The following is a 12,088-nucleotide window of genomic DNA, read 5'->3' as shown; positions in this document are numbered from 1 at the left end:
GATAAGGCTGAAGCAATTGCAACAGTTTGGAAGACTTGTGTGCCAGAGTTTGCCACGCCCCTTCCAAGCTGTTCCAGTACAGGGCATCTACCCGGCTATGTGGAAAATTGCCCAGGTACGTCCTGTACACAAAAAACGGGACAGGTCCAACCAGTCAATTACTGTTCTATCAATCTATTCTCGATCATTAGTAAAGTAATGGAAGGGGTCATCAACAGAACTATCAAGCAGCACTTGCTTTGCAATAACCTGCTCAGTGACGCTCAGTTTGGGTTCCACCAGGGTCACTCAGCTCCTGACTTCATTACAGCCTTGGTTCAAACATGGACAAAAGAGCTGAACTCCAGGATGAGGAGAAAATGATTGCCCTTGACATCAAGGCAGCATTTAACAGAGTGACAACAAGGAGCCCTAGCAAAACTGGAGTCAGTGGGAATCAGGGGGAAAACTCTCCAGTGGTTGGAGTCATGCCTAGCACAAAGGAAGATGGTTGTGGTTATTGGAAGTCAATCATCTCAGTTCCAGGGCATCACTGCAGGTTTTCCTGAAGGTAGTGCCCTAGGCACAACCATCTTCAGCTACTTCATCAATGACCTTCCTTCCATCATAAGGTCAGAAGTGGGGACGTTCGTTGATGATTGTACAATGTTCAGTACCATTACAACTCCTCAGATAGTGAAACAGTGCATGTCCAAATGCAGCAAGACCTGGACAATATCCAGGTTTGGGCTGATAAGTGGCAAGTAACATTCGTGCCACACAAGTGCCAGACAATGACCACCTCCAACAAGAGATAATCTAACCATCACTTCTTGACATTCAATGGCATTACCATTGCTGAATCCCCCACTATCAACATCCTGGGGGGGGGTTACCATTGACCAGACACTGAACTGGGCCAACCATATAAACACTGTAGCTACAAGAGCAGGTCAGATGCCGGGAATCCTACAGCGAGTACTCCCCTCCAGAATCCCCAAAAACTTTCCACATCTACATGGCACAAGTCAGGAGTGTGATGAAATACTCTCCACTTGCCTGGATGATGAGTGCAGGTCCAACAACACTCATGAAGGTTGACACTATCCAGGACAAAGCAGCCTACTTGATTGGCACCCCATCCACAAACATTCACTCCCTCCACCACTGCTGCACAGTGGCAGCAGTGTGTACCATCTACAAGGTACACTACAGGAAGACACCAGGCTCCTTAGACAGCACCTTCCAAACCCATGACCACTACAACCTAGAAGGACAAAGGCAACAGCTGCATGTGAATACCACCACCTGGAAGTTCTCCTCCAAGCAACTCACCATCCTGACTTAGAAATATATCACTGTTCCTTCACTGTAGCTGGATCAAAATCCTGGAACTCCCTCCCTAACAGCACTGTGGATGTGCCACATGGACTGCAGTGGTTCAAGAAGGTAGCTCACTACCACCTTCTCAAGGACAATTAGGGATGGGCAATAAATGCTAGCCTAGCCAGCAACGCTCACATCCCATGAATGAATTAAAAAAAAACTCATACTGACCTGAAAGAAAGCCAGCCACTGATTTAGGGGACTCTAGAACACCTATTTCCTCTATGCCAACATCAGTTTCAATCACGCTTTAGCTCTGAAGAAGTGTCATATGGACTCGAAACGTTAACTCTGTTTTTCTCTCCACAAATGCTGTTCGACCTGCTGAGTTTTCCCAGCATTTTCTGTTTTTGTTTCAGATTTCCAGCATCTGCAGTATTTTGCTTTTATATCAGTTTCAATCACGCTAGCAACTGGGAATCTGTAGCATCCAGAAGCCAATCAGATCAAACATTCTCAGACAAGTACAAAGCACGGATTATAAGCTATATAAGATAGAAACTGAAATTGCAAAACTTAATGTTTTATTAAAACAACAGAATTTTTAAATCATGGAATGGAAGGAATGACACCGCACACTTATAAAATTAGTTTCTTTCGGTCAGAGTAGTTGTTTATGAGCAATTATCACGTAGTATGCCATTAAAGAGCCAGTTCAATCAACAAGGCTCAACATTTTCAATGATTTTTACAGGGAGAATAGTCTGAAGTCGAAGTCTATCAAATCTCTGATTCCATATTGATTCATCTGCGAAGAATGCAACAGTGTAACTTGTAGAGGAGCAAAGTATCACTGACAGCAACTTCCAGATTGAACTGCAGGTGTGTGCGTGCTAGATTTTGCTATCAGTTTTACACAGTAAAGACCATGACAGTTTTTCTATCATTACAACAGCAAATCCTGAATCAGTCAATCTGATGTATGTTGGATAAATATTGGCCAAAAAGACTGGGAAAACTTTCGTCTCTTCTTCAAAATAGTACCATGGGATCTTTTACATCCACATGAAATGATAGATAAGGCCTCAGTTTAACATCTCATCTGGAAGACACCATCTCTGACAGTGCAACTTGCCTCAAGGTAACGTTGGAGTGTCAGCCTAGATCTTGCACTCAAACCTCTGCAGTTTCAAGCTTGGTTGACTCAGAACCAAAAATGTTACCAATGAGCCATGGCTAACACTGATTTCCTCTACAAAAAATCTTAATTTACTAGTTTTTCTTCTAATAAGTAGGTACTGCTTTTGGATATATTTAATTACTTTACTTACCTTTTTGAAGTCATTAGTTAATTGTGTTTGCAGATCTCTTAGTTGACCATATTCCTCAAGTAGTTTCCTTTGCAGTACCTGTAGATAAGTTTGCATTGCTACAAACCAAAAGATAAAGATCATTTAATCTAATTTAATATCTCACTAGAGACTGAAAAAAATCTGGGAATCTGCTGTGTTACAAAACTGTGAAGTTCTGTTTAATGTTTAATCAGAAACCATAAAGTTCTAGAAGCATCTCATGATTTCTATTGCAGGGTTCAAATTTTAAAACAACTTTCCACTTATATCAGACTTGTACATAAACCTGCTTCAGTGTTTATTCGTGATAATTCAGGGACTGTTCCACTGCAATTGCTGGAACAAAGAAGCAATTAAAATTGTAGCCAACTCAAATAATTGCCTGAACATAAAAATTCATCATGCATTAAGCCTCAATAGATGATAATTTTTCATGGATTATGATGTTTGCTGTTTCAATAAGTGATAAACTAAACATAATGGCCCAGATTTCATGGTCAGCAGCGAAAAAATGATGCTCACTATTAACTTTGAAGGAACTGCCCACAAAGATCTAGGGACTCTGTTTACCAACATTAGTTAAAATCTGTCATCAAGTCAAGGGGGTCTCGAGGTGCTCATCAGCACCATCTGGATTTCCACATTTTTAGGCGCACATGTCCAGACTCCAGAAGTTACCGTCAGTTTCAGAGAAGTAATGACAGCAAACGCTGACAGTTTCATAGTCATTACTAATGCAAAATCCAGGCCAGCAAATAATTAATGGTTTTCATTTATATTTTTAATAAATTGCCAGATTATACTTTTCTTTCACATATGTAGCAAGAATTAGCAAGAATTCTATGAGCATTTGTAGAAGTGCATGCAGTCAATACCACCTCATTACAGGATATCAAATAAAATGTTAGAAGATAGTTGTCTCCAAAAAATATAGCACAATATATTGAAGCATTGGAATAAGAGTAAGCCATTTGGCCCCTCGAGCCTGCTCTGCCATTCAATGAGATCATGCCTGATTTGTGATCTAACTCCATGCCTTTGCCCCCATATCCCCTAATACAGTGCTTTTCCCAGTATGACCCCATTGGACTTCGTGTGACACCAGAGTGAAAATTTGATGGGTACCAGAGTTGTTGAGGTGGTTCAACTGTTGACCAGGGGGTGGGGTTATTAACATATTTAGACACAGATTATTAATGCAATAGCATCCTGATTATTAATCTTATAGGATCGTGATTATTGACACAATTGGCAAATTAAATGTAATAGGATCCTGATTATTGATGCAATAGGGCTCTAAAAATCAATTATTTTAATTAATAATCAATTTATTAGCATCCATATTATTGATGTGATAATCTCCTGATTATTGAATCAACAGGCAACTGATTATTAGTGCAATAGGAGCTGTGTTATTAGTGTAACAAGATCCTCATTAATGTAATAGAATCCTGATTAATAATGCAATAGGAGGCTGGTTCTTAATGCAATAAGATCCTTATTGTTGATGCAATGGGCACCAGCCCATTAATGTAATGGTATCCTAAATTTTGAAGTCATAGGACTCTGATTATGATGTAATAGGAACCTGATTATTAATATAATAGGACTAGGAGCATTGATCAAATAGAGTCCTCATTATTGACGCAATAGGACTCCAATTATTAATGTAATAAAATCAAGATTATTAATGCATTATGATCCTGATTATTGATGCAAGATGACCCTGGTTATTGAAGAAATAGGCTTTCAGCAAAAATAACCCCGAACACCTATCTTTTTTACAGGCTTTTTCTGTAGCAGCAATTGGGTCTCAAAGGGTAGTCCATTAGAGTATGTTCACCAATAAAAAACCCGAGGATTTGAAGGGACCTCATAGCTGTCAGAAATCAGTCTAAGATCCAAGACAGCCTTGCTGCTTCAGAGTCCACAGGGGGTCGCAACCCACAGTTTGGAAAGCCCTGCATTAATACTTCTTGGTTAACAAAAATTTATCTATTGCAAATTTAAAACTAAAACTTGACCTCACATTAACTGTAGTTTATGGAAGTGTGTTCCAAACGTCTACCACACTTTACATATTGAAATGCTTAATACCTTCACTCCTGAAAGGGCTGGCTCTAATTTTTATGCCAAGATTCCACAACTGGCAAAAATAGTTTATTTCTAACTGCCATTCCCACTTAATGTGTTGAAACTTAGATCAAATCACTCTTTAACCATTGAATACAATCCTAGTTTGTGTAATCTTTCTTTGTAAGTGAACCTTGGAGTCCAGGTAACACATTGACTTATCTACACTGCACTCTCCCAAAATCCTGTTTCAGGCCATCTGCTGCTGAATCCCCTATTCATGCTTTTTATCACTTCAGAGTTGATTATTCCAATGTTCTCCTGGCCAGCCATGAACTTCATCTTATCCAATACGCTGCTGATCGCAGATTATTCCATTCAAAGACATGCCTGTTCATCACATCCGTCCCAAGACGCCAATGCCCCAAATTTAAAATTCTTATCCGTGTGTGTAAATCCCTCTATGACTTGATTCTTCTTTCTGTAATTCCTCCTGTACTTTATATTCCTACTACAACTCTGGCCTCTTGTACATCGTCTCTCTCTCTGCTCTGCCACACAAGGCCCACTCCCTGGAATTAATGCCCTAAACTCCTTTGCCTCTCCACCTCCTATTGTCCTTAAAACCCAGCCCATTCACCAAGCTTTTAGTCATTTCTTATGTTCTCTTTAACTGTGTGCCCATTTTTCTTAAATATGTGAAGCACTTTGACATATCATTCTAAGTTAATGGTTCTAAAAATAAATGCAAATTGCTCTGATAAGATTGCATCACTGCACAGCCTCTTCTGTTGAAGACAAAATTGGTTAATAGCCAGAGAAGGACAATGAGAATGTTGGAGGAGTCAAACCTCAAAGATCACTAAGATGTAGATAACAGTGTCTATAACTCAGCACCACTGAAAGCGGTGGAAATAGAAGTCATGGTGAGGAATTTGGTAAAACAATTAGCTATCTCTTTGCAAAAGTAGTTAGCATATCTTATAGGAAGGATGTGATTGCACTGGAGGGGGTGCAGGAGATTCATCAGGAATGTGCCTGGGATGAAACACTTAAGTTATGACGAGAGGTTGGATAGACTTGGGTTGTTTTCGTTGGAGCAGAGAAGACTGAGGAGCGACCTGATCGAGGTGTTCAAGATTATAAGGGGCATGGACAGGGTGGATAGGGAGCAGCTGTTCCCGTTAGTTGAAGGGTCAGTCACGAGGGGGCATAAGTTCAAGGTGAGGATTAGGGGAATGTGAGGAAAAACATTTTACCCAGAGGGTGGTGACGGTCTGGAATGCGCTGCCTGGGAGGGTAGTGGAGGCGGGTTGCCTCACATCCTTTAAAAAGTACCTGGATGAGCACTTGGCATGACATAACATTCAAGGCTATGGGCCAAGTGCTGGTAAATGGGATTAAGTAGGTAGGTCAGGTGTTTCTCACGTGTCGGTGCAGACTCCATGGGCCGAAGGGCCTCTTCTGCACTGTGATTCTGTGATCCATACACTTTACTTTAACTCTGTGGTTGTTTATTTTTCTCTGGTCAGTGCAATCATTGTTTATGGAAATTGCAATCCATAAACTGTGAATGCAAATACTGAGAGTTAGAAAGGAACCAAATTGCAGTAGGCAGCTCCAAATTGCAGTAGGCAGCTCTGATGAAGGGTCTCAGCTGAAACACTAACACTTGTTTCACTTTCAGATGCCAATTAACCTGTTGTGAATATCCAGCATTTCCTCTTTTATTTTGTATTGCCAGCAGTCACATTTTTTAAAAAATTACATAGAACTCAAATGTTCTAACACAAAATTCAAACAGGGTTCCTAATTCTCAATATGTTTACCATCACAGAGGCTAGTTTTTAGATGGGAATATAAATAGTACTTAAATAAAATATTTTGGTGTGGCTCTGTTAGTCTCAACAACTGCAACAGATACTACAGAAAAGTAGTTTACCTCTTGCTCCTTCTGTGGGGTCCTTGTGAACCTGGCTTCCCTCATTAATACAGTCTGCAAATCCCAAAGATAAAGCTTCCTCAGATTGATCTTCATGTTCTCTTCTTTCTAACAAATTATCTTCATCTAGTACAGTGGCAAATAGCTGCCAAACCAAAACATTGAATTCAGACAGTTTCAAATCAGAAAAAAAAACAGCAACTACAAGCAATCTTACATCTGAACAAAGCGAACTACGTAGATATAAGGAGTTAGCAAAGATATAACAGTAGAAAGGCAATGGTAAACAAGTAGAAAGGCAATGGTAAACATCAAAAATAAATTCATAATTCTCTAAAGGAATGAAATAACAGTGATCCAGCCATAGCTAACAAGAGAAGTTGAAGATAGTAATAAAAACAGAAACTGCTAAAAATACTCAGGAGGTTGGGCAGCATCTGTGGAGACAGAAACAGTTAACTTTTCAGATCACTTACCTTTTATCAGAACTGCAAAATGTCAGAGAAATGGTAGGTTAAAAACAAGTGTCAAAAACAAGGGAGAGGATGGGGAATGGAAGGATAGAACAAAAGGAAATGTCTGATCGGGCGAAAGACAGGAGAGATTAAATGTCGAAAGGGATGATGGTGCAAGTTTGCATATGCTATAAGCTTGCCACATCTCTGACTTTTTCTAGTTCTGATAGGAGGTCATTGCTCTGAAACATTAACTGTTTCTTTTGTTACAAATACTGCCAGACCGGCTGCGTTTTTCCAGCATTTCCTGTTTTTATTCACATTTTCATCATCTGCAATATTTTGTATTAAGTTATTATATCGGATTAAGGGAAGAGGCTTACAATGATGCCAAAAGGCAGGTGTGAAGATTGGGATTATTTTAGAATTCAGCAAAAGATAATCAGGAAACTGATAATGAAAGAGAAAAGGCAATGAGCGTGAAATAGCAAAAGAAATAGAATAGGTTGTACAAGCTTCTGTAGACTCATGAAAAGGAAGAGATTAGCGGAAATAGCAGGAGAAATTACAATAGGGAATAAGGAAATGGCAGGCACATTTAGCAAATACTCTGACTTCACATTAGAAGACAAACAAAATCCGGAAATAATGGGGAAGGATGGATCTCGAGAATGGAAATTTAAAGAAATTTGTAAAGTAACTGGAGAGATTAACAGGAATAAAAGCAAGTACATTCACTGGACCTGATGATAAACACCTATGGTATTAAAAGAAAGAGATGAATTGGTTTTGATCTTCCAAAATTCCCTAGGTTCAAGATTACCCCTTATAGTTTGGAAGGGAGCAAATGTAACCCCATTATTCAAGAAAGGAGGGAGAGAGAAAACAGGAAGTAGGCCAGTTAGTTTGACATCAGTAGTGGGGAAAATGCTAGAATCTATCACTGGGGGTATGATAACATAGGATTGGACAGTGCCAATGTGGACTTATGAAAGAGAAATTAGGTTTTGACAATTCGGGTCTTCTGAGGATGTAACTAGTAGGATGGTTGAGGGGAAACCAGTGGATAGTGTATTTGGATTTTCAAAAAGTATTCAATAAGGTACCACACAAGAGGTTATCACACAAAATTAGGCCTCATGGGATTGGGGGTAATGTGTTAGCATAGATTGAGGATTGGCTAATGGACAGAAAACAAAGAGTGGGAATAAACAGATCATTTGGGTTGGCAGGCTGCAGATAGTGGTGTACCGCAAGGATCAGTGCTTGAACCTCCACTATTTACAATCTGTATCAATGACTTGAAGGGAGCAAGAGAAAGAAAGTTTGCTAATGATACAAACTTGAGTGGGAAAGTCAGCTGTGTGGAGGACACAGAGAGTCTGGAAAAAGTTATAAGAATGGGCAAGAATTTGGTAGAAAAAATATGTGAAGAAATATTTGATACAAAAAAATAGAAAAGCAGGTTTTGTTTTTTTTTTAAATGGGGAGAGATTGGGAAATGTCAGTATTCACAGGGATCTAGGTGTCCTTGTCCATGAAATATAAAGTTAACATGCAGCTTTATAAAGAAATCAGAAAAGCAAATAGTATGCTAACTGCAATCACTAAGGGATCGGAGTGTAAGGGTAAATAAACCTTACTGCAATTCGATAGGGCCTTTGTGAGCCCACACCTGGGCCAGGATTTCCCGGTTGGTGAGCGGGGTCAGCTCGCCGATGCGTAAAATGACACGGGATGACGTTGGACGGAACTCCCGACGTCACCCCGTCTCATTTCAAGTTTCAGGTCGGCGGGGGCTCAGCAGAATCAGCTGTGCACTCGCCGACCTGTCAATGGCCAGGCCGGGAGCCCTGGCGGGCTTAAGATAAAGCATGAAACTCATCCACAAGCGGGATAAGGTTTCATATAGGTTTTAAAATTTTTAATAAAATTGTCAATGAAAGTGATGGACATGTCCCAACTCATGTGACAGTGTCACATGAGGGGACATATCAGGGAAATTTATTTGTTCCGTTTTTAAAAATGTTTCAGACAGGAGCCGATCTCCCTGAGGCAGCACTCAGCCTCAGGGAGATGAGTGCGCTCTTTCACGCGTATGTGCGAAAGAGTGCGCTCTCTGCTCAGGGAATTGCCCCCGGCCTGCACAGGGAGCGCATAGCGCTTCCTTGTGGACGTCACGCTGGATGGGCCTTAATTGGCCCGCCCACATAAAATGGCGGTGCACCCCCAATTGGGGGCGCCGATCGGAGGCACGCCTCCACGCGCCCGCTCCTAAACTAGTCCAGCGACAATACCACTATGTCATCACCTCCCCTCATACTTACCTTAGACAGAGTGCAACAAAGGTTCAACAGACTGATTCCTCCTAGGGAGACTGTCCTATGTAGAGAAATTCAGTAGACGAGATTTATTTTCCCTAGAGTTGATAAGGGAGGTGATCTCATTGAAACATATAACATTCTTAAGGGACTTGATAGGGTAGATGCTGAAAGTACATACCCCATGGCTGGGGAGTCTATAACAAGGGATCTCCGTCTCAGAAGGAGGATCAGCCATTTAGGACCGAGATTAGGAAAAATGTTCTACTTAAGGGTTGTGAACCTTTGGAATTCTCTACCCAAGAGATGTGGAACCTCAGTCATTGATTATGTTCAAATAAAAAATTTAAAGACTTTTGGATACTAAGGGAATCAAGCGGATATAAGGTAGTGTGGAAGGTGCAGCTGGGGTAGTCAGCTATGATCTTATTGAATGGCAAAAAAAGTGTGAGGCGGTCATTAGACTACTCCTGCTCCTATTTCTTAAGTTATGATACAGAAACACAGATACAACCATTCACCTACATGGGCAATCAAAACTGTAGCTTTTAAAATATAAGGATGGCACTTTTCTTAACCTAATTTTTGATCAATTAAAGTAGTACAACAGTAAATAAATATTACAAGTTTTTTTTAACCCTTAAAGCAAGTTATCATTGGCTCAGAAAAGCAAGCTTATTTTGAAACATGCAAAGAAAATCAGAATATAGTTATTCAAACAAGGATTCAGGATAATTTTCAATAACATAACATTTCTGAGTCTTTTAATGTACCTGGGTGAGTTGCATGCATTCATCGGATATCTTCTTGTTGAGCTTCTCTATCAAGATTTGTGAAGATTCTTCAAAGCCTAAACAATAACCATTCATTACAAATCAGAAATGATTGCTTGAGCAAATGTAAATGATTCTCGGTTATGCCAATTTGGATGGGGTTCTAAGGAAGAGAAGATTTTCTTGATTTCAGGGCTCTTCACTGAGCGACTCAATAGGAGTTTAATTCTGTGGCATGGAAAACACTGCAGAAATCTCCATTCAATTTTCTCATAAGGGATTCATATAAATTAAACCAATAGAAAATACTTGCGATAAAAACAGGAACCAAATTTTTATTAAAATTTAAAAATATTTGTCTAGCTGAAGGCAAAATTTGATCAGGAAATTGCTTGAACTCCCCTAGTTACTCCTTTAAGTAATAAGGGTTTTGATCATCGCATTAATTCTCAGAAAGCTAAGTTTTCTCTTTCCTTAAAATGGAGAGATGGGCATCTTTTTATATTGCTACAGGTGGTGTGCAAGACAGTGTTCATGCTACAAATAGTAACTTGTGCATTGCTAACAATGCTTAAAGCCACTAAAACATGCTTCTAAAGAATAAGGCTATTCAAAATAAATTAAAATATTAAAGGTAAGATATTGTATTAGTTTTCCATTAAACAGGTTCAATTTATGTTGCCCCTATTATGGTTTTCTGTTTTTAATCACCTTTCTGAGGTTTTTTGAAGTCCTGTAATTCCTGCTGGTACAATGCTTGAAGCTGTTTTATTTCCGAAGTATGAGAGATTGTGAGCTTCTCCTGGAGTCTTTCAAGAGCTGTCTCTTTTTCATTTTTCAAATTGTCACGGACAAGCTCCAGCTGAGCAGCATAAATCTGAGAAAGACTAATGCGCTGAGCCTCCAACTGAAGCTTTAATTCAACCTGTTAATAAACAGAAAGATCAGTTTTCTTTATTTTTCATCCTCTTTTCTCACACAAGCCATTATCTCCTTCCACCTCTTAATGTGAAGGGGCAGAATGGTCTAACTAGAAAGGGAGTCAAAGTCAACACCACTCCTTCCTGACCCAATGCATGATGATATAAAATTCTCCTTCTTATGGAAATGCCACTTGAAAACACAAGTCAAGTCTAGGAATCTGAACATAGTTACTGACAGGATTATTATTGCAGATACCAGACATCTCATGTATTTCTTGTAGGTCCTGTGAAATCATTTTTATAATTGAACATGTACTCAAGGTACAAAAAGTTCACAAGAATGACAATTTTACAAACATACCTTTCTAAAATCTTCCAATTATTGTAGCACTTTAAAGGGATTAAGCAAAACTGTTTAAATTACCTGAAAGCATTAGTAAATTAAAATTCATATCCCTTTGTACAGTGAGGGTTGGGGGTGCAATGGTGGAAATGGGGTGATAGGAATGGGGTAAAGATGTCTGAATGCTGTAATAGATAAATAATGCTGAACTAAATGTGGAGAATCAAACCTCTGCCTGCTTCTTAGTTTGTTCCAGCTGAGCCAGGTAACCTTGAGCAGACGCAGTACATCCTTGAACTGCGGCAGAATTCTCACATCCATCTTGCTCTGCATCTTTTGCTTGCTGTAACACAGGTTGCATGTAACTCAAGACAAAAGTTGTGTTTCACTAAATAGAAAAGTCAGCATTTAAAAGTTTTTACAGCATGGTCACATGTATTTTTAAACTTTTGTAACTAACAGTGAAAGCATATTAAGGGCCCAATTACTTTAGGTTTTGAGAAGATAATAATAGGCTATGAGCCTGGATGTCTACCAAAGCCAATGGCATTTATTATAAAATTACCAGATTTATATGCTATATTGACAGTGTTTTAATATT

General features: G+C 39.4%; 1 protein-coding gene across 3 annotated transcripts in view; it reads right to left on the bottom strand.

Annotated features, from left to right (window-relative positions):
* akap9 (A kinase (PRKA) anchor protein 9) overlaps positions 1-12,088 on the bottom strand; it is a 283,026-nt gene that overhangs the window by 180,130 nt on the left and 90,808 nt on the right. For all 3 annotated transcript variants that reach the window (XM_078538478.1, XM_078538479.1, XM_078538480.1), the window contains exons 9-13: positions 11,717-11,830; positions 10,933-11,146; positions 10,222-10,298; positions 6,673-6,817; positions 2,637-2,734 (exon numbers count right to left, since the gene is read on the bottom strand). In XM_078538478.1, coding sequence (XP_078394604.1) covers positions 2,637-2,734; positions 6,673-6,817; positions 10,222-10,298; positions 10,933-11,146; positions 11,717-11,830 — 648 coding nt within the window. The remainder of the gene's footprint in view (positions 1-2,636; positions 2,735-6,672; positions 6,818-10,221; positions 10,299-10,932; positions 11,147-11,716; positions 11,831-12,088) is intronic.

The sequence above is a fragment of the Cetorhinus maximus genome, chromosome 3 (genome assembly GCF_964194155.1).
Source record: "Cetorhinus maximus chromosome 3, sCetMax3.hap1.1, whole genome shotgun sequence".
Lineage (NCBI taxonomy): Eukaryota > Metazoa > Chordata > Chondrichthyes > Lamniformes > Cetorhinidae > Cetorhinus > Cetorhinus maximus.
The sequence above is the reverse complement of the archived record's forward strand: the minus strand, read 5'-3'. Positions and strand labels throughout refer to the sequence as shown.